Raw genomic sequence first — 23,761 nt, 5'->3', positions numbered from 1 at the left:
CAGTTGGGAGGCTGAGGCAGAAGGATAACTATGAGTGGAGAGCCAGCCAGGACTAGATAGTATAAGCTTCATGCTATCATGGGCTACTCTATCTCAAAATTTGAAAAGTAAATTATTAAATTAAAAATATAGTCATAACATCCTTTCTGCCTCCTAGGTGGTGAACTAGCCACCAGAGTCACATGTCATTGTGTCACTCGCTGCATCATGCATGGCATACCTTATAAAGAAGATGCCCATTAGCTATTTGTTGTAAGAATTAGTAACAGGAGATTGCCTCAAGTACAAAGAATCCCTCAAGCTAATGGACAAGAGACCTGTGTACTTTAGATATCACATGTACAACTTTAATTCCTGCTCAAAACAGAAGTCTGGCCTCCCCTTAAACATAAACAGCAATAAGAGTCAGAAATTCAACCCACTGAAATCTCAATCCTAAACTGCAGAACAGAATGAAGGGAGTAATGTTTTCAAAGTAGCAATATCAGCTGCCTGCCTCGTTCTAAAGGTTATTTTGTTGTTTCATATGAACACCAGATCCCAAGATACTCTACACACTAATGAACAGAGCAGAAAATGAAATCTTCACAGAACCTGAGTTTCCTAAATTCCTATTATTCACCTGACAGCAAAGATTGTTTTAAATAAAACAACAAGTTATTTATTCAAAAACTCTCAGCTAGTCCGTACTGGAAGGGGACTTAAGGGTTATAATGTTGCTGGCATGCCTCCATGCTACAGCACAACTTGCTTTCCTGCTATAGCCAGGCTCAGCTATTTTGGCAAATCAAAAAGCAAATGGAGACAACTAAGCCTGTTGTAGTTTCACTTTACAATCCCCAAATCTGCAAGTATGTTTCATAAGGTTATTTCAGGAAAAAGATCTGAAAACTTTCTTGGGGCTCTATTAGACCATACAGCTTGAGTAGGAGAATTTTTTGTATAGCATCAGGGTCAGTGAAGAGTCCAAAGGAAAGAACAGTTTCATACTAGTCTCGAGTTTTCAACACTGGGAAAAGGGCCACAACGAAGGAGAACAATGAAAGAGGGCCGAACTCCTTTCTACACTAAATACCAGTAGTAGGAATCATATTTATATCACAGAGATAAAGCTAGCTCAGACTGGCTAACTCTATAAAAAAGTTTAGAGAAGTATAGTTTAGAAAATATACAAAGTTAGAATTTGACATCCATTCAAAAGGAGCTCAAACACACAGCATCCCTTGAGATAAACAGTAACACAAGGTTTTGAGCCACTTGGAATAGAGTTTTGGGAAAATTTGGTAACAAACTATTTGCCAAGTAGTTCTCAATAATTTCTCAATCTGGAAAACTACACTGGACCAACTTCTTCAGACCAAATTCCGCATCCTCAGACACATACAAACTGAACACTGTGATGTCTCTGTACAGAGAAGGAGCAGGAGAGGCATCAGTACTAATACAGCAGTGCACTGTAAAGCTCTTGCTTCTGAATGAAAACATTTTAGGAACCTACAGAGAGAATGAGGCTTTCACGGGCACTTTAATGGATGGCTAGCTATGCTGAATGGCAAGTGAGAAGACAGTGACCACAGCCCTGTACAGGATGAGTAGTAAAATGTTCTAAATAAACAAAAAATATTCAATACTTACTACTCATAAAAGGATTTTAACACAAAGTTAGAAATTATAGAAAAATACAATTTATACACCTTTCACTACAGCTCCATCCATGATAGAAATTTACCTTTGGATGCCATAAAAATGTCGGCTAAGATTTTCTGCAAAGACAATATCTGAATTTTGAATTGTGGGTTCCATTGATGGTCCAGAACACTGAAAAGAAAGGTAATGTTTTGAGCTCAAATCTCTTTTAAATTTACAGAAATCATTTTGTCAGGCTTATGAAGAAAACTGGATAAATGTTCTTTTCAAAACAGACCATATTTTAATTGTTTGACATTTCTTTATAAGACATACACAAAATAACATTACCAATGTTTCTAGTTTCTGCCCACCCTATAGACTAAACTCCATGAGGGGCACTGGGACCCTGTCTCAGTTCCCAGCTACACCAGTCTGCACTGCCATGAGGAGTGCTCGCATGATGACAGTTCTGATACAGTCACTGTATGAAGGATGGACGTCCTTGGGTTTCTCAAACATCTTTTACTGCCCACTGTGGACATTTTTAACACACAACATTACACTGTTCATTCTCTGAGAACTGACATCCTTTTTCCTCTCCCAGGCAAATGCTTACTTAGTATGATGGGGCTGCATCTTATATTCTCCACTGAAAAACACCAACACAGTGAAATGTACTCTAAAGACATTAGCACATGTATGTCTGAAAAGAACAATCTTGATATATGCCCAACACTGGAATAACAATTGCCATTTAAAAATATAAACACCAGTCTCCATCTCTTTTATCATTTATCTCTTTTACTCAAAGAAGCCAAAATAAAACATTTAAATAAAATAATAAATAACAATGAAGTTTAGGCTTGCTACTTCTAAAAGTCTAATGTCACTGTCAACACTTAAGGGGAAAAGTATTAGCTAAATACAAGTATATCCTTTACCTCAGCACAAATAAGGCTTATTATAACTATCAATCTGTTAAAGTAAAGCTAATGTAAAAAAAAAACAAAGCCACATCAAAAACAAAATGAAACAAAATAAAACCAAAAAAAACTATTGGCTGTCTGGTCAGTCAAATATTGTTTCACTTATGTAACAAATATTTGAACATTTTGAGTTTTTAGATTTGTGATGTGGTAACTGAAAACAAACACTGGTTGGGGGAAAGTCAACCAATGTTCACTGCTGATCTTATCAGAGCAATCATTTGCAATGACAAACTTGGTAATTAGGAGCAATTTTAAACATCAGATGAATTTTCGTTGGAATTCTGTCTCCTTTTTACTAACTATAGGACCTGGAATAAGTTAGCTTCCTGAGTCTGGGACTTCCTCTTGAGTACAATGAATTCCTTACACAGGGGCAACAGACAATGTAAGATAAGAAGTTAACAGCAATCAACTCTGTTCTAGAAAGCACAACAGAACTCAAATAATGACTATTTATATTCAGGTTATCAAGAACATCGTGCCTGGCTAATCACAGAACAGAAAAATAAGGATTCAATGGTTCTCACATTTTATTCTGATGCAGGTGTAAACATACTCTTTTGTTTGGTTGGTTGGTTTTATTATTTATCATTAGTGTGCATGTGTGCACTTGCCACAGACTTCCCAGAGAAGTCAAAGGGAAACTTGTGAGAATCAGTTCTTTTTCTCCCACGTGGATGCCGCATCCGACCTGGTGGCAAACACATTGCCAGCTGGGCTCTTGCTGGCTCTGTTTGTTTTGATTTGTGGCTGAGGAGGAGTTGGGTAGAGATACTTTTGACAGTTTTATTATATATCTCAAAGTGGACTTGAACGCAGTATGGGGCACACCCTTACCTTCAACTCACAATCTACTGCCTGTGTTACCACACCCAGATCCAAACTTATATTTTATCTCAATATTTAGAAAGGTTTTATGTTTCAATTTTCATGAAATGACTTCAAGCCATTAAAAAAAATACCTTCATCCATTAAAAAGGTTATATTTAAAAATAAAATTCCTAAATGTAGAAACTTACCATTACGACACCACCAACGTATTCAAAAGCACAGTGAGCTATGCAGCCATACTGAATGGTATAGCCAGCCAGCCGAAAGGCTTTTCCCAGAGCACCACGAAGCATACTTCGGTGTCGACTGTGCCACCACCAGCCTGATAGTCAATTTTTAAAAAGTTTTTTAGTAACATTTCTTAAAACAATTCAGAAAGAGGTTTACTGTAAAATGTCTCATTAGACATAGAATGAGCTAACTGTAATCAGTATTGTTGAAACAAATCAGTGTATTTCATCTGTCACTGATCATGACTTAAAATAACCAGCATCTCATAAAATCACCCCACAAAAGGAAAAGATCCTGATAAGGATGACCACACCAAAACTTTTCACTTAACCCTTGAAATCTTTAAACAGCATAACGTCCAAACCTCAGAAACCTCCGGAGTCATATAGAGAGCCATTACTAAACTTGAATGAGTCTGCTCTCACTCCCTCCCTCAGAGAGACAGACAGAGAGGGAAGAAGGGAGGGAGGGGGGAAGGGAGGGGGGCGGTACCATTAAATTATATGTCTTTCTCCTTCTCATTTAATAATTGAGCTTAAGTTTAAGTCTATGTTTACAGTCTTAATAAAAGCCAGGCAGTCATGGCACACATCTTCGGAATCAAAAGAAGGCAGATCTCTATGAGTTCCAGGACAGGGCAACACAGAGCAAGCCTGTCTCAGAATAAAATCCAACTGCTACGTATCCATGCATCCTGAAGTTCTTTTCTGGAGCACAGAAACCCAGCTTCACCTGAGGGTGTACCACACAACACCAGTGCAGGGTTTCCTGCTATTGCTGGGCCAGATGCTGTGACAGACACATGGAAGTCAGAGAACCGTTTTCAGGAGTCAGTTCTCTCCTTCCACCTTGGATTCACGGTATCAAACTCCTGTCATCCGGCTTATGTGTTTAGACAAGCCCTTTTACCCGCTGAGCCATTAATACTATAGATTTTTAAAGCTATTCAAATATAAAAAAAATCAAATTTTAATATAATTAATCCATTTCCCAGTATCTATTCCTTTCTTTTGAATGACTCCTTAAAACTGTTTAAGAAAACATTTTCTTGCCAGAACTCAAGCCCTTGACCAGCATATTCCCTACCGGACTCCCATGAGGTTCATGATGGTCAGCTATGTCATCTCCTAAACCCTGACTCAGAAAAGCAGGTAACTTTTTCTTTTTGATGCTGGCAAGAGCCTAAGTGTGCCTTTTCTTGTACTTCAGACTTCCTTTCTCAAAAGGTCCTCTCCTTGTCATTTGGCTGACCTCCATGCCAGCTCAACTGAAATGGGAAATGTGCCTCATCCTAAGCACGTTCAGGTTACTTTTGGTTTTTTTCTTATAATTCTAATAAAATTGTCTTCTTTGGATAAACTTTGGCTTTGATTTATTTTTAAAAAATTTCCTGACTTGTTTTTTTCTTTAATGGGTGGAAAAAAATAAACCACCACTGCTAATCTCCTAGACGACATCACAGCTTCATAAAGAGAGAGTTACACTTGAGACCCTATGCTATGTTCCCTTCATCTGACACTTTGTATCGTCTTCATAATATTCCAAAGGATAAACTGGGCGTGTCTGCCAAACATTTCCTTGAGATGATCAGACCTGAGGACAAGGTTGAGGGAACCTGTCTCACACACAATAAGTCTGAAGCGAGGAAGGCCTTGTGAGGAGCTGGCATTTGAAATGGCAGAGACATAGAGGAGCAAGGCTTTGACATGTGGAACAGGAAGCTACTAGCTCTAGGTATTATCAAAATTGAGAGGAATTAAAAGATAGCTAGGTAGTATCATACATCTATGAACAGATCATTGTGGAGGGAAGGAAAGAGTATATTTTACTCAGAATACCCATAATATTGAGGACCCTGCCTCCATTTTGAAGGTACGGGCCATTATGCTGTATTGCTAAACATAAATTTCCATTTACTCTAAAAGCCAAGTAGCTGTTTTTAAGTCTGTTTTATGGCGCCGGACCTGCCTCAGCCCATGACCTTGACATGGTTTTGAGAATACCCTACCCCTCCTCACCAATTTGCTTTTCGGTCATGAAGTTTTATCACATGGATAATAACCTTAACTAAGATAGTATGCATATACAGTGAAGAAGAAAAAGTTACTACGCAAAATGCTATTTGTTAAATTTGGGCTTCATGCATATGAAGCTATACTATACTATCTTTTCAACTTTTTTTGGAAAATATAACACTATGTGTCAGGGTCTCATTATAGCCTAGGTTAGTCTTGAACTTGTAATTCACTTGCCTCAGCTCCTAATTATTCAGATTATATATGTGCTACCAAATACAGCTTGGACAAACCTCTTCAGAACAAACTCTTTGTGCAACAGAGTGTCTTCATGTCTTAATTCATTCAACAAATTTTACCCAAACTACTCTATGTTCCAAGCATAATAGATGAAGTTCATTCAGCAGTGTACAATGGTGAACATTGTGCCTGTCTTCATGAAGCTTACAGTTTACTGGGGCAGATATCATACACACAAAGAAAGCAAAAACATAAATGTATTAAATAATTTCTTTAATGAAAAACTATGATAAAGTAATTGAAAACAATGAGTCATCTGCTTATGATGTGTCAGGAATGGGCTCTCTAAGAGAAATGCCATCGATGTTAGGTTCTATAAGAACACATGAGAAAATTATAAGACAACAGCATGCACAAGACTGAACTGAAAGGAAAATCATCAGTGAAAACTTAAAATGATACTCGAGTGACAGGAAAAGTCAACCAAAGTCTCACAGGAATTTGGATTTTATTCCGAGAACAATAGATCACCGACCAGTCTTAAGCAGAGTGATATGACTGCTCTGACAGTCTTTAAGACTGTGCTCACTGCTGTGTACAGAAGGCACTGCATGGAGGATGAGAGCAGAAATGAGCATGGGGCAGTGGGCAGGCAAGACGCATTGGTTTGTGTAATGGTGACAACGGACATGAGCCAAAACTGGTTGATTAGAGAAAATCTGGTAGGAAACTAAATGGAAAAGAACAAGAAAGAACCACTGATGGCTCAGATTCTAGGTCTGGGAGGTAAGTGGAGGTATAGCTATACAGGTTACACACCTTTGGGGCTGGAAATTCCACGCACCATGTTAGCCATTTTAATTTTATATATTTGTACAATATCTAAAAAGATGTATAAATGAGGCTAAAACATAAAGAAGGTTTTAGAGAAAGAATTGGAAATATAATTCCTTTTTTCACTGAGGATTATATTCTTCAGAAAACTAAAATAGCAACTTAAATAAAGGTCTATTTCCTATTAACATTAGTAGCTATAGCCAGGTTAGAGGCAGAAATAAAAGAACAAAGAAACAATAAGACTTAACTCTCTACCAACCTATTTTTTGTTATTGTTTTTGTTGGCTTGTTTGTTTCCAGGAACAGAACAACTTTCCCTTCCACTTGTATCTAAGTGGCCAAAACATATTGAAAAGGTCAAGAGGTGCTCCAGGAATCATATTTGTAGCATAATTGAACCATTAAAATTCATGTGAAATATCACTTTAAAATAAAAGAAAAATAAAGAAAACTTAAAGTGCTTAAGAGAGATATAGCTATGGACATGGAGATTATACACACACACACACACACACACACACACACACACACACACACATATATTTACTCTGAAAAACTTAGCTATGGCAAATACAAACCCTAGTGTCAGGAATGGGTTACTTCTCATTGCTGGCCAATGGAGTCCTACAGACCATTGAACATTATAGGATACTGCCATTGATCCTGGTTACCCTACAAATGTTGACAGTAAGACCTTATTGCTGAAGATGCCAATCACATATATCATAAAACATGGAAAAGTCCAGTGTTTGCAGACATGGACCATCCTTACTGGCTAGATTTCAGATGCTATGTAGGCTATCAGAGGACCGCAATCATCAGTCTTACCCAGCTGCAACCCCTCACAATAGTGATATAATAGAGTAACTCACAATAATGATATAAATGTTAGAGAAGTAACTAACCACTTCTTGGTTAGATTTAAGGCCACCTTCACCTGGGACTGTTAACGTGTCAAGCACCTGTGCCTAGATAGTTCACAGGCTCTAGTGGGAGAGCCTAGTATTATTATTCTATTAAGTCGAGATAGAATTAAAATGACTCCTGATGACTTACTGCTATGTCCATACATTAAAGTATCACGTAACTCTCATCAGAGACATTTCTTGTAGAAGATAGTGTGACACAAAGACTGACAGCTGGTCAGTGTGCAATAAACAAAAGGCTGCAGAGTGGTTAGCCCTACACAAGAGATACATACTACACCCTTTTCCCTAAGGCTCAGTCATCATCACAGAAAAGGGGCTAAAAGATTTTAAGATCCCGAGGTGGTGGGTAACTACTTGAAACTAGATGATTCCAGACATACCAGGAATGAAATACACACAAACACAGAGATTATAACAGTATGTATGAGACCTGAGCAAGTTCAAGCCAGACAAAATACCAGAATGGAAATGGGACACAGGCCCAAAGACTAATAACCCCTATCTGAAGAGCAACCAATATCTGATAGCTGCTAAAAAGGTAGGTGAGCAAAAAAAGTTTGGGTTTTGTTTCTTTGGTTGGCTTTTGTTTTTTGGTTTGGTTTGTTGGTTGTTGTTTTAAATCCCAAGAATTAATACCTTATTTCTGGTAGAATTATAATTGAGAATTACAGGTTTTAGAATATTCCCTGGCCTCTAGCTACCAACAGTCCTTTCTTTCCTATTTGTGGTAAGTCAAAATGTTTCTACACATTTCTTCATGTCCCCTGAGATACTGAATTATCATAGTTGAGAACAACTACAGTGAGGGGGAAAAAGATAACATGCTTTTATGGTCAAGCAGAGTTTTAGTACAAACTTGGGAACTGTGGTTGTTTGAATGAGAAAGGCATACAGGCCATATATTTGAATGCTTGGTCTTTGTCTCTCTGTCTGTTTCTGTCCCTGTCACTATCACTGTCCCTCCCTCCCTCCCTCCTTCCCTTTCCCCCTTCTCTGTCTAATGCTTGTAGATCAAGATGTAAGCTTCATGTACTGTTCCACTCCCATGACTTGCTGCCTATTGCTACGTTCCGTGTGACAATGGTTAAGGGCTCTTACCCTATGAACATTGAGCCCCAATAAATATTTTCTTTAAGTTACCTTGGTCACAGCAATAGAAAAGTAAGACAAGACACATAGAGAAGGGGATCATAAGACCAGGGGTGAGAGGAAAAAAAAGTGGTAAGACAGATAATTATTGAACAAGAAGTCAAGCAGAGGAACTTCAATACCAGTTGTGGCAGTAGCTACAAAAAGCTACAAAAGGCTAATGTTCTCAGTAAAAACAAAGCAACTACAAAATATGGATAAGTTATACAGAATATTTCTTTAAAAGCATGAGGTATAAATACAGAGGACCCCAGAGGGGATCATTCTAGACTGCACAGATGGAGAAGGAGACTAAGCAGCAATCTCATGCATTCGCTGTTCTGCTTCCTAACTGTGGATGTCACATTACCAGCTACTTTAAACTTCCATCTTCATGACTTCCCTGCCATGACACATAAGTACCCGGAGCTTCACCCTGAAGTTGCTTTAGTCAGAGTATTTTATCACAACAGCGAGAAGGGGCAGGGAAGGCAAGGGTCCAATGAAAACACAGACTATTTTTGTTTATTAACTCATCAATTAAAGGACTCTTAGATTGTGTTTCTTTTCCAATTATCAACAATGCTTTCATAAACTTTATTGTTTACTGTACCTGTTCTGTACAGAAACATTTTTTTTCAGTTCTTTTCAGTGGAACTGTGGCCACATGGTAATGCTTTGCTGAACTTTATGCAGAACTCTTAAACTGCTTCTCAATCAGCTGCAATACTTTAGATATTTTTTTTTACTGGAAATACACAAATATTTCAGATTTTCCACATATTTACCTACACCTCATAACATCCATGATTTCTTATTTTCATTTAGTTAATAAATAATATTAAGTACATTTTTTCTATGTTTATTGGTCATTTGTCTATCTTGAAAAAAAAATGGCCATTCAAGCCATTTGTCCACTTTTATAATTAAGATATTATACCTTTAAATGTAATTGAATCAAAGATTTTAAGCATGTTATGAAATATTCTCACAATGCAAACATTTGTGAAACTGGGGCAGAATGATCTTGAATTCAAGGCCAGGATGTGCTACACAGTGAGACCCTGCCTCAAAATAAAAGTCAATATAAATTATATAAATTTACTAAGATTAGATTCAGCCTAAGAAAAGATAAACTGAACTAGTATGTAGATTAGGAACTAAAACATGAAAACAGGTAAACAATGAAGAAAACAACAAGTATCAAAAATCTAAAGGAACGAAGAGAGTAGAGCACAGGTTGGTTTGAGGTTCTATGTCCACTTCTACCTTTGAGGTAGTCAGACCCATTTCATACCACCAGGTTAGACTGGAGGAGCCAGCTAGGTGTGTGTGGGGGAGGGAGCAGAATCTTGTTTGGTGGTGAGTGCATAGGCAAAGAACACATACCTTGGAACAGCTTCTGAGACCCAGTTCCAGGTACAGGGGGAACAAAGGCTATTTAAACCTTTTGAGGAATGTACATAATTAACCAAGGCAAAGGTGCTAGAGATGCCTCATTTGCATGAACAAGAATTCCAAGTGCTGCTGGATGTGACCTTATAAGGGGAAAAGAAGGTTAAAGTGGCTATGAGTCACATAACCTCCTCTGGTGAGGCAAAGATCAGGGGCTCAGGGCTACATATGCTGGGATGTGCAGGCCTTGGGGTATGGAACAGCAATCCTCCTGCCACCAATCTCAGGATGAGATTTCTAGGGTTTGGACACCTGACCCCACTGTTGCTCCAGGTCTGCTCTCTTGGCTTCCTGGCCCTACAATGTTAAGTTTTATCAGTTTGGCACAATCTAGAATCACTCAAGATTTTCAATGAGGCACTGTCTAGATTAGGCTGGTCTGTGGACATGTCTGTGGAAGGTTGTGTTGATTATATTGAAGTGGAAAAATATGCCCATTGTGAATGACACCATTTCTTCATCTCAGTCCTAGACTGTAAGTATAGAGAAGGGACTCAGATACTGGTAGCTTTTCAGTCTTGGAGAAAAGTGAGCTAGCAACTGTCTCACATGTTTCTGTTTTCTCAATTATGAGCTGAGATCAAGAATTCCTGACATAAAGTCAACTAGGAAGCTAAGAGTTAGCTGCCGGTGTGTTGTTAGTAGTGTATGATGGCTGCTGTGACAAATTTCCATAAATCTAAAAGCACAGAACAATACAAACCTGAATCTAGGGTGCTAAGCATACTAGGCAGGCACACACCACCGAGGTATATATAACCTTAGACATTTGACATCTTTAACTTTGAAGCACATTCTCACTTAATTTGTTGAGGTGGGCTGGCCCTGACTCACCTTGTAGCCCAGGCAGGCCTTGAATCTGCAAAATTCTTCCTTCCACCTCCCAAGTAGCTGGGATTACAGGCGTGTGCCTTGAAGGCTGTGCTTCAAAATTCTAATTCTACCTAAGAAACAAAAAATGGTATCTTTTATCCCCTATTATATTTATATGTTTTAAAAACTTAATGACATTTATGTCATTAAAATAATGAATCAATTCCTTTAAAGAACATACTTTATTAAAATCATTAGTGGTAAAGCTAAGAAAAACAAAACGTGTTCATAAATGGTGACTGTCACTTAATATAGCAAGAGATATACAGAATGGTCTTCCCTAGTAATATAGCAAAATTCAAGTAATGTTGGTCAGAAGGAAGAAAGGCTGGTGTCTTTCCACATTGTTCTACATTACTGATAAGAAGATCCGTAAGCCAGGCATGAGAATAACAGACAGTCCTTATGCTGCGATGTTTGCTGTGTGCCAGGCACTGTAACTGCCTTACAGAGCTAACTTACTCAATATTCAGGCACTGCATTTTACAGATGAAGAAACCAAGGGACAGAGACTTGGAGAACTAGTCCTGTAATTCAGAGGATACAGCAGAGGATACAGAGCCATCCAGCCCTACATGCTATACAGCGCTCACTTTCAGTGAAGGAAATGTTTTGGCAATTATCAGATAAATGGAAATAAAGAGTGACATGGAGAAAAGAGGAGTTGGACTTGACAGTTAAAAGCAACAACAAAAACTGAACAAGGGAACTGCAGAAGCCAGACATAGGTTAAGAGGCTCCTTTAGGTGTTGGCAGGCATTGTACCAACTCTACAGTCCTAATTTAGATCAAAGGGATGAAACAGACTGAGTAATTTTCAAACTTTCCAAAGACAAAACTGGCCCATAAGTGATGACTTAGGTATGGAATTCTTTGAGAAGGCATTTTGTATCAAACACGGGGAAATCTTCTTGCCTCAAATACAGGTTTCTGAGCACTTTGGCAGCCAACTACAGCAGTGATTAGTATTATCCTGTTAGCATTATTGCACTGATATAAAGAGAGGACTTATTCAAAGTGATAAAAATATTGGTCTTAGGCAAAAGTGAGCAGGGTGTGGTGGATCTCAGTCCTGGGAAAGTGGAGGTGAGCAGAGCAGGAGTTCAATGTCAGGAGTTTAAGGCCAGCCTGGAACAGATGAGACCTTTTTCAGGAACAAAACTATTGCTCTATTTACTTTCGTTTGAGCCAGAAGAAAAGTTATTTTGACACATCTGATATGAAGTTACTTTAAAAACCATGTTTCCTCATAGAAATATGAATATGAAGGAAAGAGCAAAGGCTCATCAAGATACATGAGTACTGCATGGTGCTGATCAATGGCTCAGTCACACATGTCCACACAGCAGCCTCTCCAACAACACAATTCAAACTCCTGTTAGAGCAAAGTAAAGTCATCCTTAGGACTGCTCATGAATTGACCAAATCTATAAATATTAAATCTACTGTAAGATTTGTCCAGTTTGCTTCTAATGTTCAAAAACTACAAATTCAGTACATTTTGATCCCACAATCTATGAATATTGTATTAAGCCTTTTTAATTTAATCCAAGAGGAAAATTGGTCCAGCATCCTTCTCAGGTTTAGGGCAACAAGCACTCCTTCACTTTGACAGTAGCATCAAAATAACTTCATAATTGAATATCAACCAAATTTAAAAATTGTAACTTAGTTTCTCATGCTCTCCACCCTAGTAATGAATCATTCCAAGCAAAAAGACAGTTTTAACAAGTCCTAGGAAGGAGGCCCTGAAGGACTTTGTGCTGACAGTAGAGGCCATAGAAGCCTGATCAACAGTTTCAGAAACATGTTTTAACCATTCTGTTTTAAAACTGTCAGCTTTGGGGTGATTCTATAAAACTTCCTCATCAGTGAAAATGTACAATGAGATCTGTAACATACTATTTCAGTCACTGTCATCAATCCCAATGCCCATGTGCAGCTCAGTCTCCTTGTAGGTTCTCCAACAACTGGAGAGGGGGCTGTCCCTAAAGCACAGCCTGACTATGGAATCCCCAGCAGGGCTGCCTTGCCCTGCCTCAGTGGGAGATGCTGCCCCTAATCCTGTAGAGAGCTGGCACACCAGGGAGGCCCACCCTCTCAGAGGATAAAGAGGGATAGGGGAGAAACTTTGGGAAGACCTTACATGTTCATGTTGAAATTAATTAAGATGTACTTCTTTTGGGTCTTCTTAAGGAAAAAGAAATTATAAAAAAAATATAAATGATACCTAAAATTGAGGAAGAAAAGGAGACTAACTCTGAAACACCTATTAATAAATAGCTTAACTACAATTATAAATTCCTGCCATGCTTAATAAAAGCAAACTTAAAAGATTTTTGTCCTAAAAATGATAATTTAAAAAAAAACCCAATCACACAGTATTATTAACTAGAGCAGAAAATTATCTGAGATGATGGTAAACTACCTGACCTATAAAAGTACTTTCATGATGATGAAAAAAGAATTTGGTCCTTTATTCAATAGATACCTTTTACTCAAAATAAAAATTTAAATAATTTTTCAAGTAGTAAGACCGTACAGTTTAGGTAAAAATAATGTTTAACTTTCTTATCCATTCATTTCAAACAGAGTAAAATGAAGAAGCAGGAAGCACACTTACAATGTAGTGGCATGAAAATGGTCACACCAAATCCAGCAAGAATAACATGCTTGCAGGGAGAGTGGGCAAAACACTATTCACACATTCTACTTGATGGCTTTCCAGTAAAACTGTATGGAGATGAAAGGCACCGTGTGCACACAGATGCTATAGGGACACTGTAAAGTAAGTGATTGTGTTTTACCATTATGATATCATGAAGGTATGTTAGTCACCCATAGTCAGTTAAAATTTAAAGTTTAGGAACATCCAAAATGTATTTTTATAATCTATTTTTTGAAATGCAAAGCTACTAGATCAAGAAGCACAAAAAGATACAAGTCAAATCTTATGAATAAATATTTTTAAATTAACCACTCTGAGATCATAACACTGACAACACTAATTATCTTTTCTTGTCTTGGCAGTTATGGTGCATACTGTTTGGGTGACTGATGGGATAATTTCACTTCATTTTCTCTCAGTTTATTCTGAATAGTATAAGAGAAGAATATTAAAACAATTAACACCTCTAAACAAAGTACTTGATAAGGTTCTGGGTTGAAATAAAATGTTTTAAAAAACTAACCAATGGACAAATTCTGGATCGAATAACTCCTCGATGTGCTGAATGAAAGCTAGACTGAGAACCACTGCTCTCTAGAAACAGCTACTCACCACTTCATTAACTGTTCTCAGCCCTGGTCATGGTAACATCATGCATTTCTCACAAAGAGCCAGTTCATCAACAGCTTGAGCTAATGTTACTTAAATATCATAAACTGTGTTACATATTTTAAATTATTAAATGCTTGTCATCAATAAAAAAACAGGTAAAATGTATGTCAAAACAAATTATTTTCAATTTCTTAAATTGATACACATTTTATTATAGCAACAATGGCCCTATATCTAAGATAATATAAACATATCTAAATTAATATTTAATATCATACAAAAACTTTTACTAACAGCAATTACTTGGTCTCTCAACTAAAAACAGTATAAGACATTACCAAACAAATTTTGTATTTGAACAATTTAATAAATTTTCAACCATATAATGCTCAGTTTTTATATGACACAGAATTTATAAGTCACATTACTTACACCTACATATTACAATAAAAGATATATTCTTTGCCTTGATCACCTGGTTTTTGTTGTTGTTTATAAAATTAATCACAGTTAGCAGGGCAGAAATCGCTTTGAGCTTCATGAATGACATCCAAGAGATGGGAAAGGATTACTTCTCAGCTGCTGCCAGTTATAACGCCAGGTGGCTTTTTCTGCAGTGAAGGTGTTACCGATAATCCCATTACACTGGTACTAAATCTTGCAGACATCAAAATTATCACCAAGGTTCCTTTTCATCCCATCCTTTCCAAATGACTGGAAGTCGCTTCACCTGAAAGAAGTCAACTCCACATGCAGCTGCTATTTTAGCAGGCAGCATACTCCCTGAGAATGCCAGTCATGATTCAATTTTGCTGTGCTGGTGGCCCCCTATTCCCTGTCCAATAATACATCTGTTAAAAAATCCTACAGCTACAAATCAAGTTTAATCCTACCAGGGACCTCATGTTGGTCTTGTCTTCCAAAAAGGCAGCAGGGTCTGCTGTCTATCTCTGCTAGTGTCTGGGGAATACCCTTTAAATCCCAGCCCTACTTAGAAGAATAAGCTAAGGATCACAAAACATGACCTCAAAAACCCTGATATGACTATATTCTGACCCAGAGGCATTCATTCTAGGTGAAGATTAGAACTTTGCATAATAAGATTACACAGCAAGTGAATGATATCAAGGGACTATCCATATGCAGCCGCCTGGTTCTGTGTAGACAGCCTGTGCTGCACAATATGCACTGCCGGGAGAGAGCTGGGTCTTTCTAGCTGAAATAAAATAGACTCACATAAATTAGTTGGCCATTTCCAGGGTCCTAAATCCCCTATTACATCTTTTATTGACAGCTCCTGTGAGGATAGCACAAATGTTACTCCTTTTTATTCTGTGCTTCTGTAACATCCTGGTCTGTAATTGAAATGTACATAGATTATGTCTTAAAATTAACATCTTGTTTGCTGTAATCTTGGATTACAATTGACTGTGTACATAATAAAATTAGGAAATCAATGAATGGATTTATCATCTCCAAGAAACTAGAAGTATTGTTTATAGAGGGTTTAACATTTTATGTCAGCACTTTAAATACAAAGTCCCAGAGAATAGTTAATAAAATTTAAGTAAGTCAAAGAACACAACAGACATTGGCTAATACCTACATAAAAGTTAAATTGTGTAAAGATTAAGTCACAATACTCAAAATTCAGAAAGCAGGGAAAAAAACTCAAGGAATTCATTAATGTATCATTTTCTATAAGCTATATTCTAGCAGCCAACTATTTATGCTGACATCTACATTTTTAAGATTTATAGTTATTATTTGAATTTATGTATGTGTGTATGTAGGACTGTACACGGGTGAGTACAAGGTTCCAGGTGAAGCTGGAGTTTTAGGTGGCTGTGAACTCCCTGACAGGACGGCTGCCAATCAAATTTGGGTCCTATGCCAAGAATATGACATGCCTCAAAGTGCTGAGTCACTCGGCCAACTTGTGCCCACATTTCTCTATCAAGTAGGTATGCTGGTTTGGTTGGTTGGATGGATTGTTTTAGTTTTTCAAGACAGGGTTTCTCTGTGTAGCCCTAGTTGTCCTGGAATTTGTTCTATAGACCAGGCTGGTCTCAAACTCACTAGGATCCTCCTGCCTCTGCCTCCAGAGTGCTGGGATTAAAGGCGTGCACCACCACCGCCCAGCTTTACATTATAGTTTTTAAAGCAAATGCCCATAATTATTATATAGCTACATTGTAAGATGGTTGAATCAATTCTTATTACTTATTACTCATGGTCTCATAATTCATAATTACATAGTTTAAAGTATGCCTCACTGAGATAATGTCTCTTCATAGAACCATACAGAGAATTTCTCAATGTAAAAAATTCTAGAGATATTTAGAAAACATTTTATAAGTAAACATACAGAAAGAAAGCTTCCTACCCATTTATACAAATACCAGTCTGAAAAAAAATCTGAGGACATAAAAGGAGGTGTTAGCTTTACTTTAAAACATTAAAACTGCGTGTGTGGTTACTGTAAAACATGCTTTCATTATACTTGAAATGTGGCTTTATTTGCTGTTTCATTTACCCTTGATATCTGAAGAATACTCCTCATTCAGCACCTCATCACAGCATATTTAAGCCTCATAACATTATACTTAAGCCCATCTACATACTATCTGGCCAGTGCTCAGGAGTCATGTAATCTAATTCTGATTTTCTGTTCAGTGCTATTATTGACAGAACATAACTTACTTTTATATCACATGTTTATTCTTTAGATACCTTGAGCATATTATTAGAAAAACAATAGGAAATGTAAAAAATATGTATTTTGTCATGATATATTGTTATGTTTGTATAATACTGTGTTGTCCACTGTGGCTGTTGAATACTTTAAATGTGATTGGGTAAAATTAACATATACAACACAATAAATTCTGAATACAATACAAAACATGGAAAAATACAATATTTAAAGTTTTTCTGATACACACTGAATAGTTAGGTAATATTTAGATATATCTGGTTAATAAAAACATTACATGGTTCCCATTAAATTGCCACTGGACAATATTGTGTTGGCACTGATACATTTTCAATAGCTTGTTCTAGTGTTCATTTGCTTTTGTCAGCTTGACACAAGTTATCTGGGAAAGAGGAATCCCAATTGAGAAACTGCCTCCATCAAATTGGCTTGTGGATAAGTGTGTGATATATTCATAATTAATGGTTGATGTGGAAGGGCTCAGCCCACTGTGGGAAATGGCAGGTGGTCCTGGGAGATATAAGAAAACAGGCTGAGCAAGCCATGAGGAGCAAGAAAGTAAGCAGCATTCTCCCAAGGTTCTTGCCCCTGCTTCTGAGTTCCTGTCCTGACTTTGCTCAGTGGTGGTCTGTGATAAGGAGACATGTGTCAAACACAGTGTTTCCTTCCCAAACTGATTTCGATCAGGGTGCTTAGCACAGCAATGCAAAGTCAGCAAGAGCAGTTCCTAAACTACACATGTATTGTACAGTACAGCACTAGAGTAGAGGGCTGAGGGAAACAGTGTCCAAGTAATGGATAAACTTAATAAAGACAGAATAGGATTTTGTTTTATTAGTCTCTTGTTTCTAGCTTAAAGGAAATGGTAAGAGATGTGGCTGCTGGCTATTGCAAACTTAAAAGGAATCGTGATATGTCAGGCTGCAAAAAGAAGCTTCAAAACTAGGAAATCCAGATTGGTTTGAGCTGTTTGGTTATTTGTTCAGACAGTGTCTCACTATATAGTTTCAGGGGGCTTCAACCTCATGGTAATTCTTCCAATTCAGCCACAGAACTGCAAGAATTAGACTTACAAGAATATAAGATGTGTCAACATTTTTAGTAAATATAGGGTTTTTTTTTAAGAACTTTTTTATCTTCTCAAATATAGCTGCAATGAAAATGTAGATGTAAAAAATAGATATATCCCTCCTGGGCTACTTCTGTATGTTACACCCCAGTGCAACAGAAAACAGATAGAGAACAGCTTAAAAATATATCTGGGCTTACAAAGAACCATGATTTTTTTCTACATAACTACAAGATAGTTTATATTTGAAATTTGCCAACGTACTTAAGTACCAACTAAAGAGAGTAAAGCATTTAGTATAGTCCAGAATGTTAGCCAAAACAAAGAGATCAATTTTATGAATTATTAGTAAGTTGATTTTTATACATCTTATCATATCCATTAATGATTTTAAGCTTTTATTTAAAAATAGTTCCATGAATATAAGAATGCTTAAATATGGTTAAAATGCATAACATTTGCCTAGCAACCAAAAAATAGAATGACTCATTTATAATGACCAGAGACAAATCATATAATCAAAATAAACCATCTCTGCCCAGTATTTAAGTGTGATTTTAACAAATGATGCAAATTAAGTATTTAAGGCATTAGCTTATTTTAAGGTTTTTTTCATAATTACGCCTTCACAATATTTACTTAATATATAACACTACTGCTGAAATTTATGTCTATGAAAAACATGGTTAAATTTTGCTCTATTTATTATTTAATCATGACACTTTTCTCTTAGCTTCTTAAAATTATTTAAGTTTAGCATTTTTCTAGTTACAAGTATCATATATGTGCACACATACACACACACACACAGGAAAATGAAAACAACAGCAACAAAAAACCCTTTCTAACCATCAATAGATGAGTGCAATGATATTCACTCTAAGTTAATCTCCAGACATCCAAATTCATGAATAAAAATTCATCAGTTTTAAATACACTGAGCCTATTAAGCAAGAACAAAAGCATATGCACAAAAGAGCTTTTAATATATTTCAAAGCCCACAAGAGCCATGGTCTCATTAAAATTATAAATTACACAAACATGGAATGAAGATTCAAATGGCAGTGCAGCTAAGCAGATTACAGAAAAGCCCGCGTTCCATATGATAACACACCATGGCCCTCCCAGATGGGGGCTTGGAACAAAAAGGCCATCACCACAGCTAGGGAAAACCTCCTTGTGATCTCTGGTTTCTGTTCAGCACATGACAGCCAAATAATATGTTGATTATTCTGTTTGTGCTGCTAAGCTTGTACGATGGAATAAAAGCGATATGATCTATTGTGAACTCAATGCTAATGTGTTGCTCCACTCATAAGTAATATACTGATTTTATTTTGAAACTATCTTTTATCTGAGTATCGGTTTTTAGATGCGTGAATTAAAATAAAAGCCAGGATAATACAATAGTTAATTTGACAGTTTAAACTAAAAACTGTAGTTGACAAGTAAGGAACGTTTAAATGCCCAGTGAGAAGTCAAGTCTAATCACACACCTTCCTTACCTCATGCACTATGATCAGAGTGTATTCTTAAATATCTTAAAATGGGAAATTAATCTCATTATAGAACATAGAAGTAATACAACAGTAATTAACTTACTAATATACATTACTGACTACATAAAAGCTATGTAATTAGGGTATTCACAAGGATAATTCTGTAATGTAAATAATAGGCCACATTAGAACATATAGTGACATTTTGAAAAAAATATAATTGAAGGTCTCATAAACGTTTAAAATTTAGCTACAAATGGTAATCACGTGGTCCTATTAAAAATAATGTAGAAGACACTTGAAGCTTTTGCATATTACTGCCAGCATTAATACATTGTCTTGGAGACAAAAGGTAAAAATCTAATTTTTCTTTCAATCAAAGTGTATATTTAATATGCTAATCTTTAAGAGAGAGAATTACACTAAATTTAGGTTATTAGGATTATCAACAAATGCTTCACAAAACTGCATATTTCATAAGCACTTATGAGTATTTGCGTATCGGTGTCATTAACATTGAGAACCATAACATTTATTTTCTTACTCCAGAAATTCCTGTCTGAAAACCACAGCAGACTCTCCTTAAAGACAGGTAACAACAAAGCAGCAACAGAAGAAACACAAAGGCAAATGTTGACAAGCGTGCCAATTCTCTTAAGGGGTTGTTCTGTAGAATGTACCTGACTATGGCACCTCACCACCTAAGTCCACTTTGAATGGCTCTTTCTCCAGACACAGTCTTGGGTCCAAACAGTAAAGAAAGAAAATACAGTCTAGAATGATAAGTCTAAGAACAGAACAAAAATGTGCCTAGAGAACTTCACGTATAATATATCCTTGGAATGCACAAATATGTCTTAAGCAAGAAAGGGGGCTAAACGTAACTGACGGACATTAAATCTGTGAACTTCTGTTCATCAAAACACTACTGAAAAAAACGAGGAACAAATTTGAGTAAGAGAAATTAGAGTTCACACTTAATTACACATTTGTATTTTGAATTCATAAAAACCTGCCAGTCAGAGAGAGACAGAGCAAAAAGGAGCCTGTGCAAAGGAGGACAGGTACCGTGCAAGACAGACAGCCCAACAGCCAGTCTGTGATGGAAAGAGTACTCCAGCTCAGCTCTCAAGATGATGAATTACAAGTACAATGACTTCATAGCCACCACAACTTGAAAGGTAAAAAGACAGATCAATTCCAGCCCTAGAAAATGTGTGGCATACCCGGAGTCCTCATTCCATGTGTGAACAAACACAGCTACCTTAGAAGACAGCTGACTGTGTAAACTTAAATGTGAATTTACACAAACTATTCCCTCCTAGACACACACACACACACACACACACACACACACACAGAGAGAGAGAGAGAGAGAGAGAGAGAGAGAGAGAGAGAGAGAGTACACTGCAGCATGTTCATAGTGACAATATAGAAAACCTCCCCAAATATGTACTAATGATGATTTAACAATTATTGTTCATATACTGGGATATAGCAATGAAAATAAGTCATAACTAGCTGTACTAAGTTCAACAAATCACACAATTAATGCTGAGCAAAGGAAAAGAGGCACAAAAGCTACACAGTATAATTATTAATATATGTACATATACATTATAATACATAACAAAAGTAATCTCCACAATGAAGTCAAGTGAGTGGTTATCCTTGTGCAGGAAAGGGAAAGAGACCAGCAGGTGCCATGGAGTGATCTTATACAACAATTATAAAATATCTTTGCTTGTGTCTGTGTTCTGGTCACATGGGTGAATCTGGTTTATAAAAAAATCACTAAGCCATCCACTTCTACATTAAGAGAAAAGTGACAGTAACCAGGATTTCTCAAAAAATTTTCACTGCAATGACTTTTATAATTGCCCAAGAGTAGGCACACCAAATAATCTCCAAATATAGAATGTCTCAATTTGTAGTCACAGCAAAGAGATAATGTGAAAGAATAGAATGTAACGTATTTCATGAATGACCCTCTAAATCACAATGTTGACCCAGGAGGCACAGGCAGGCAGAAGACATCTAGAGGTCTGCCTGCAGGGGAAGCCACTACTATGTGCAAGTATGTGGTATGGAGATGGGAGAGAAAGAAAAGCAGAATGTGTTGAGCACTATAAAGAGAGGCAGAACTGTAGGAACAAGGGTAGCGAGGACCAGCCTGAAGTAAGTAGTCCGCCCTGTCACCTGAGGTCATGGTGAAGTCTGGGCCTGTGCTGCAACTGAGGGCCACATCTGGGTTCCCAGCCATGCAGCAGCAGGGGTCTGTATTGAAAGTTTGTGGCTCATATCACCATCAAGACCATGGGGATGTCTCTGGTCTGGGGTGCTGCCTCAGACCATGTTGATATCCAAGAGCTGCAGCATAGCTGGCCATTCCCCTCACTGGTTGCCAAGCTTAAGAAAGCTGGCCAGACTCCTCAAGGGCTGCAGTGAATGCTAGTGGCCCTGGTGGCTTGGGTGCAGGTAAAGCAGCCTGGAGATGTGAGAATAAGAAAGTTGGCCCTGCCCCTTCATGGCTGTACCCCTGGGTGAGCTAGTCAGGGCAGTGCTGGAGAGCTTACCCGGGTGGTGTGGGTGCAGGAGGGCTGGCCAGCTAATCAACTCAGCTACCACTCAGGCTCAGACTCAGGCCTTTGGCTTGGCCCACGCCAACATCTACCCCGTCTGTGAACTGCATGAGCCTGTGAAGGGGCTGATCGTGTAGACCCAAAGCTATAGCATCTCCACTGCACAGGGCCACAACAGGACACCCAAGAGAGTCCCAAGCAAGGATCCAGTATTGAGAGCATAGCAGAAGCCAGAGACCATGACCAATGAAAATTACAATTTACTTACAATTGTGATGAGCATTTGTAAGTAAAGCGGTGTAGATAAAAGAATATACTGTGTGACACACTACAGCTTCCACAAGGAGATTTTTTGGTTTTGTTTGTTTTTTCTTTTGTGGGGAGGCTGCAAGGGTGGAGGGTTGATATGAAGGGATGCGGAGAGGAGTGGGCTGGAATGCATTATGTGAAACTCAATAGATCAAGACAAAGTCTTTCACAAACCAAATGTGAAATGCGAAAATAGACAAAATATGAACACATTGCTTAGGAACAATGAAAATTAAAAATTATATAAAAATAATTTAAGTAGTTACAACAAAAGGTAACTTTTGTTACCTCTAAAGAAAAAGGAGACTAAGCCAGACATGGTAAATGACAGCCAATAGTCTCTGGATGAGTCCAGTAATGTGAAGCCATCAGCAGTTAGACTCCCATCACAGGGAGATGTAGAGGGAAAGAGAAGAAGGAAAACGGGAGATGGAGAGAGGGAGAGAGAACGGCATTAGTGTTGCAGAGTGCTAGTGATGCTGGGAATATGGTGGTTTGGGTTTGATATCTCATAATTACCCTATATATTTGCCTATGTTTATAACCTTAAATTATACAGTGTAAAGTTTAACTTATATATTATCTGTGATATTACATTCTTGCTGAGAAAGAAAAAAATGCTCGTTTTCTTGTTAACAACAATTTATATTCTTGGTCTGCAGTTCTAATTATAGTAATATTTTAATAACAAAGAACTATTACTATGCCTAATTCTTCATAATTCCAATTAAATATGGCTTTCACATGTTTTACAACAACTATAAAAATATAGAAGACATATTTTACAACAGCTATAAAAGTACAAGAGACCTTGAAGGAATGTACGTTGAATTATTCTGCTTTACTTTTGGTTATGAACTGAATGTCCTTTCTGCCTCTTTTTTTCTTTTCAAACAAAAATTGTACACTTACTTTAGAAATCCCAGATTATAGCCAGATAAGTTTGTGCAGGTTGTACTCCCCAAAAACTTTTAGCTTGAAGGTAGGAAGACACAGTTTCTTCTCTCATGTGCTGTAAATCCATTTTAAGACTTTTGCATACATTTATGATAAGGGTCTATGACAGCTCAGCTGCAGATACAATATTTGAAGTCTGACCTACTGTCACTCTGTGTAGAAATGCTCCCTATGTTCCAGCAAACGTGACG

General features: G+C 37.3%; 1 protein-coding gene across 5 annotated transcripts in view; it reads right to left on the bottom strand.

Annotated features, from left to right (window-relative positions):
• Window positions 1-23,761, bottom strand: part of IMMP1L (inner mitochondrial membrane peptidase subunit 1) — a 49,342-nt gene that overhangs the window by 20,657 nt on the left and 4,924 nt on the right. For 2 of the 5 annotated variants that reach the window (XM_080931553.1, XM_080931556.1), the window contains exons 3-5: window positions 11,119-11,228; window positions 3,638-3,771; window positions 1,730-1,818 (exon numbers count right to left, since the gene is read on the bottom strand). In XM_080931553.1, the coding sequence (XP_080787679.1) occupies window positions 1,730-1,818; window positions 3,638-3,742 (194 nt within the window). In that variant the 5' untranslated portion in view covers window positions 3,743-3,771; window positions 11,119-11,228. The remainder of the gene's footprint in view (window positions 1-1,729; window positions 1,819-3,637; window positions 3,772-11,118; window positions 11,229-23,761) is intronic. The other 3 variants (XM_080931552.1, XM_080931555.1, XM_080931554.1) reach the window with 2 other exon arrangements.

Source organism: Micromys minutus (assembly GCF_963924665.1).
Source record: "Micromys minutus genome assembly, chromosome: 17".
Lineage (NCBI taxonomy): Eukaryota > Metazoa > Chordata > Mammalia > Rodentia > Muridae > Micromys > Micromys minutus.
This window is presented reverse-complemented; position numbering and strand designations above follow the sequence as displayed.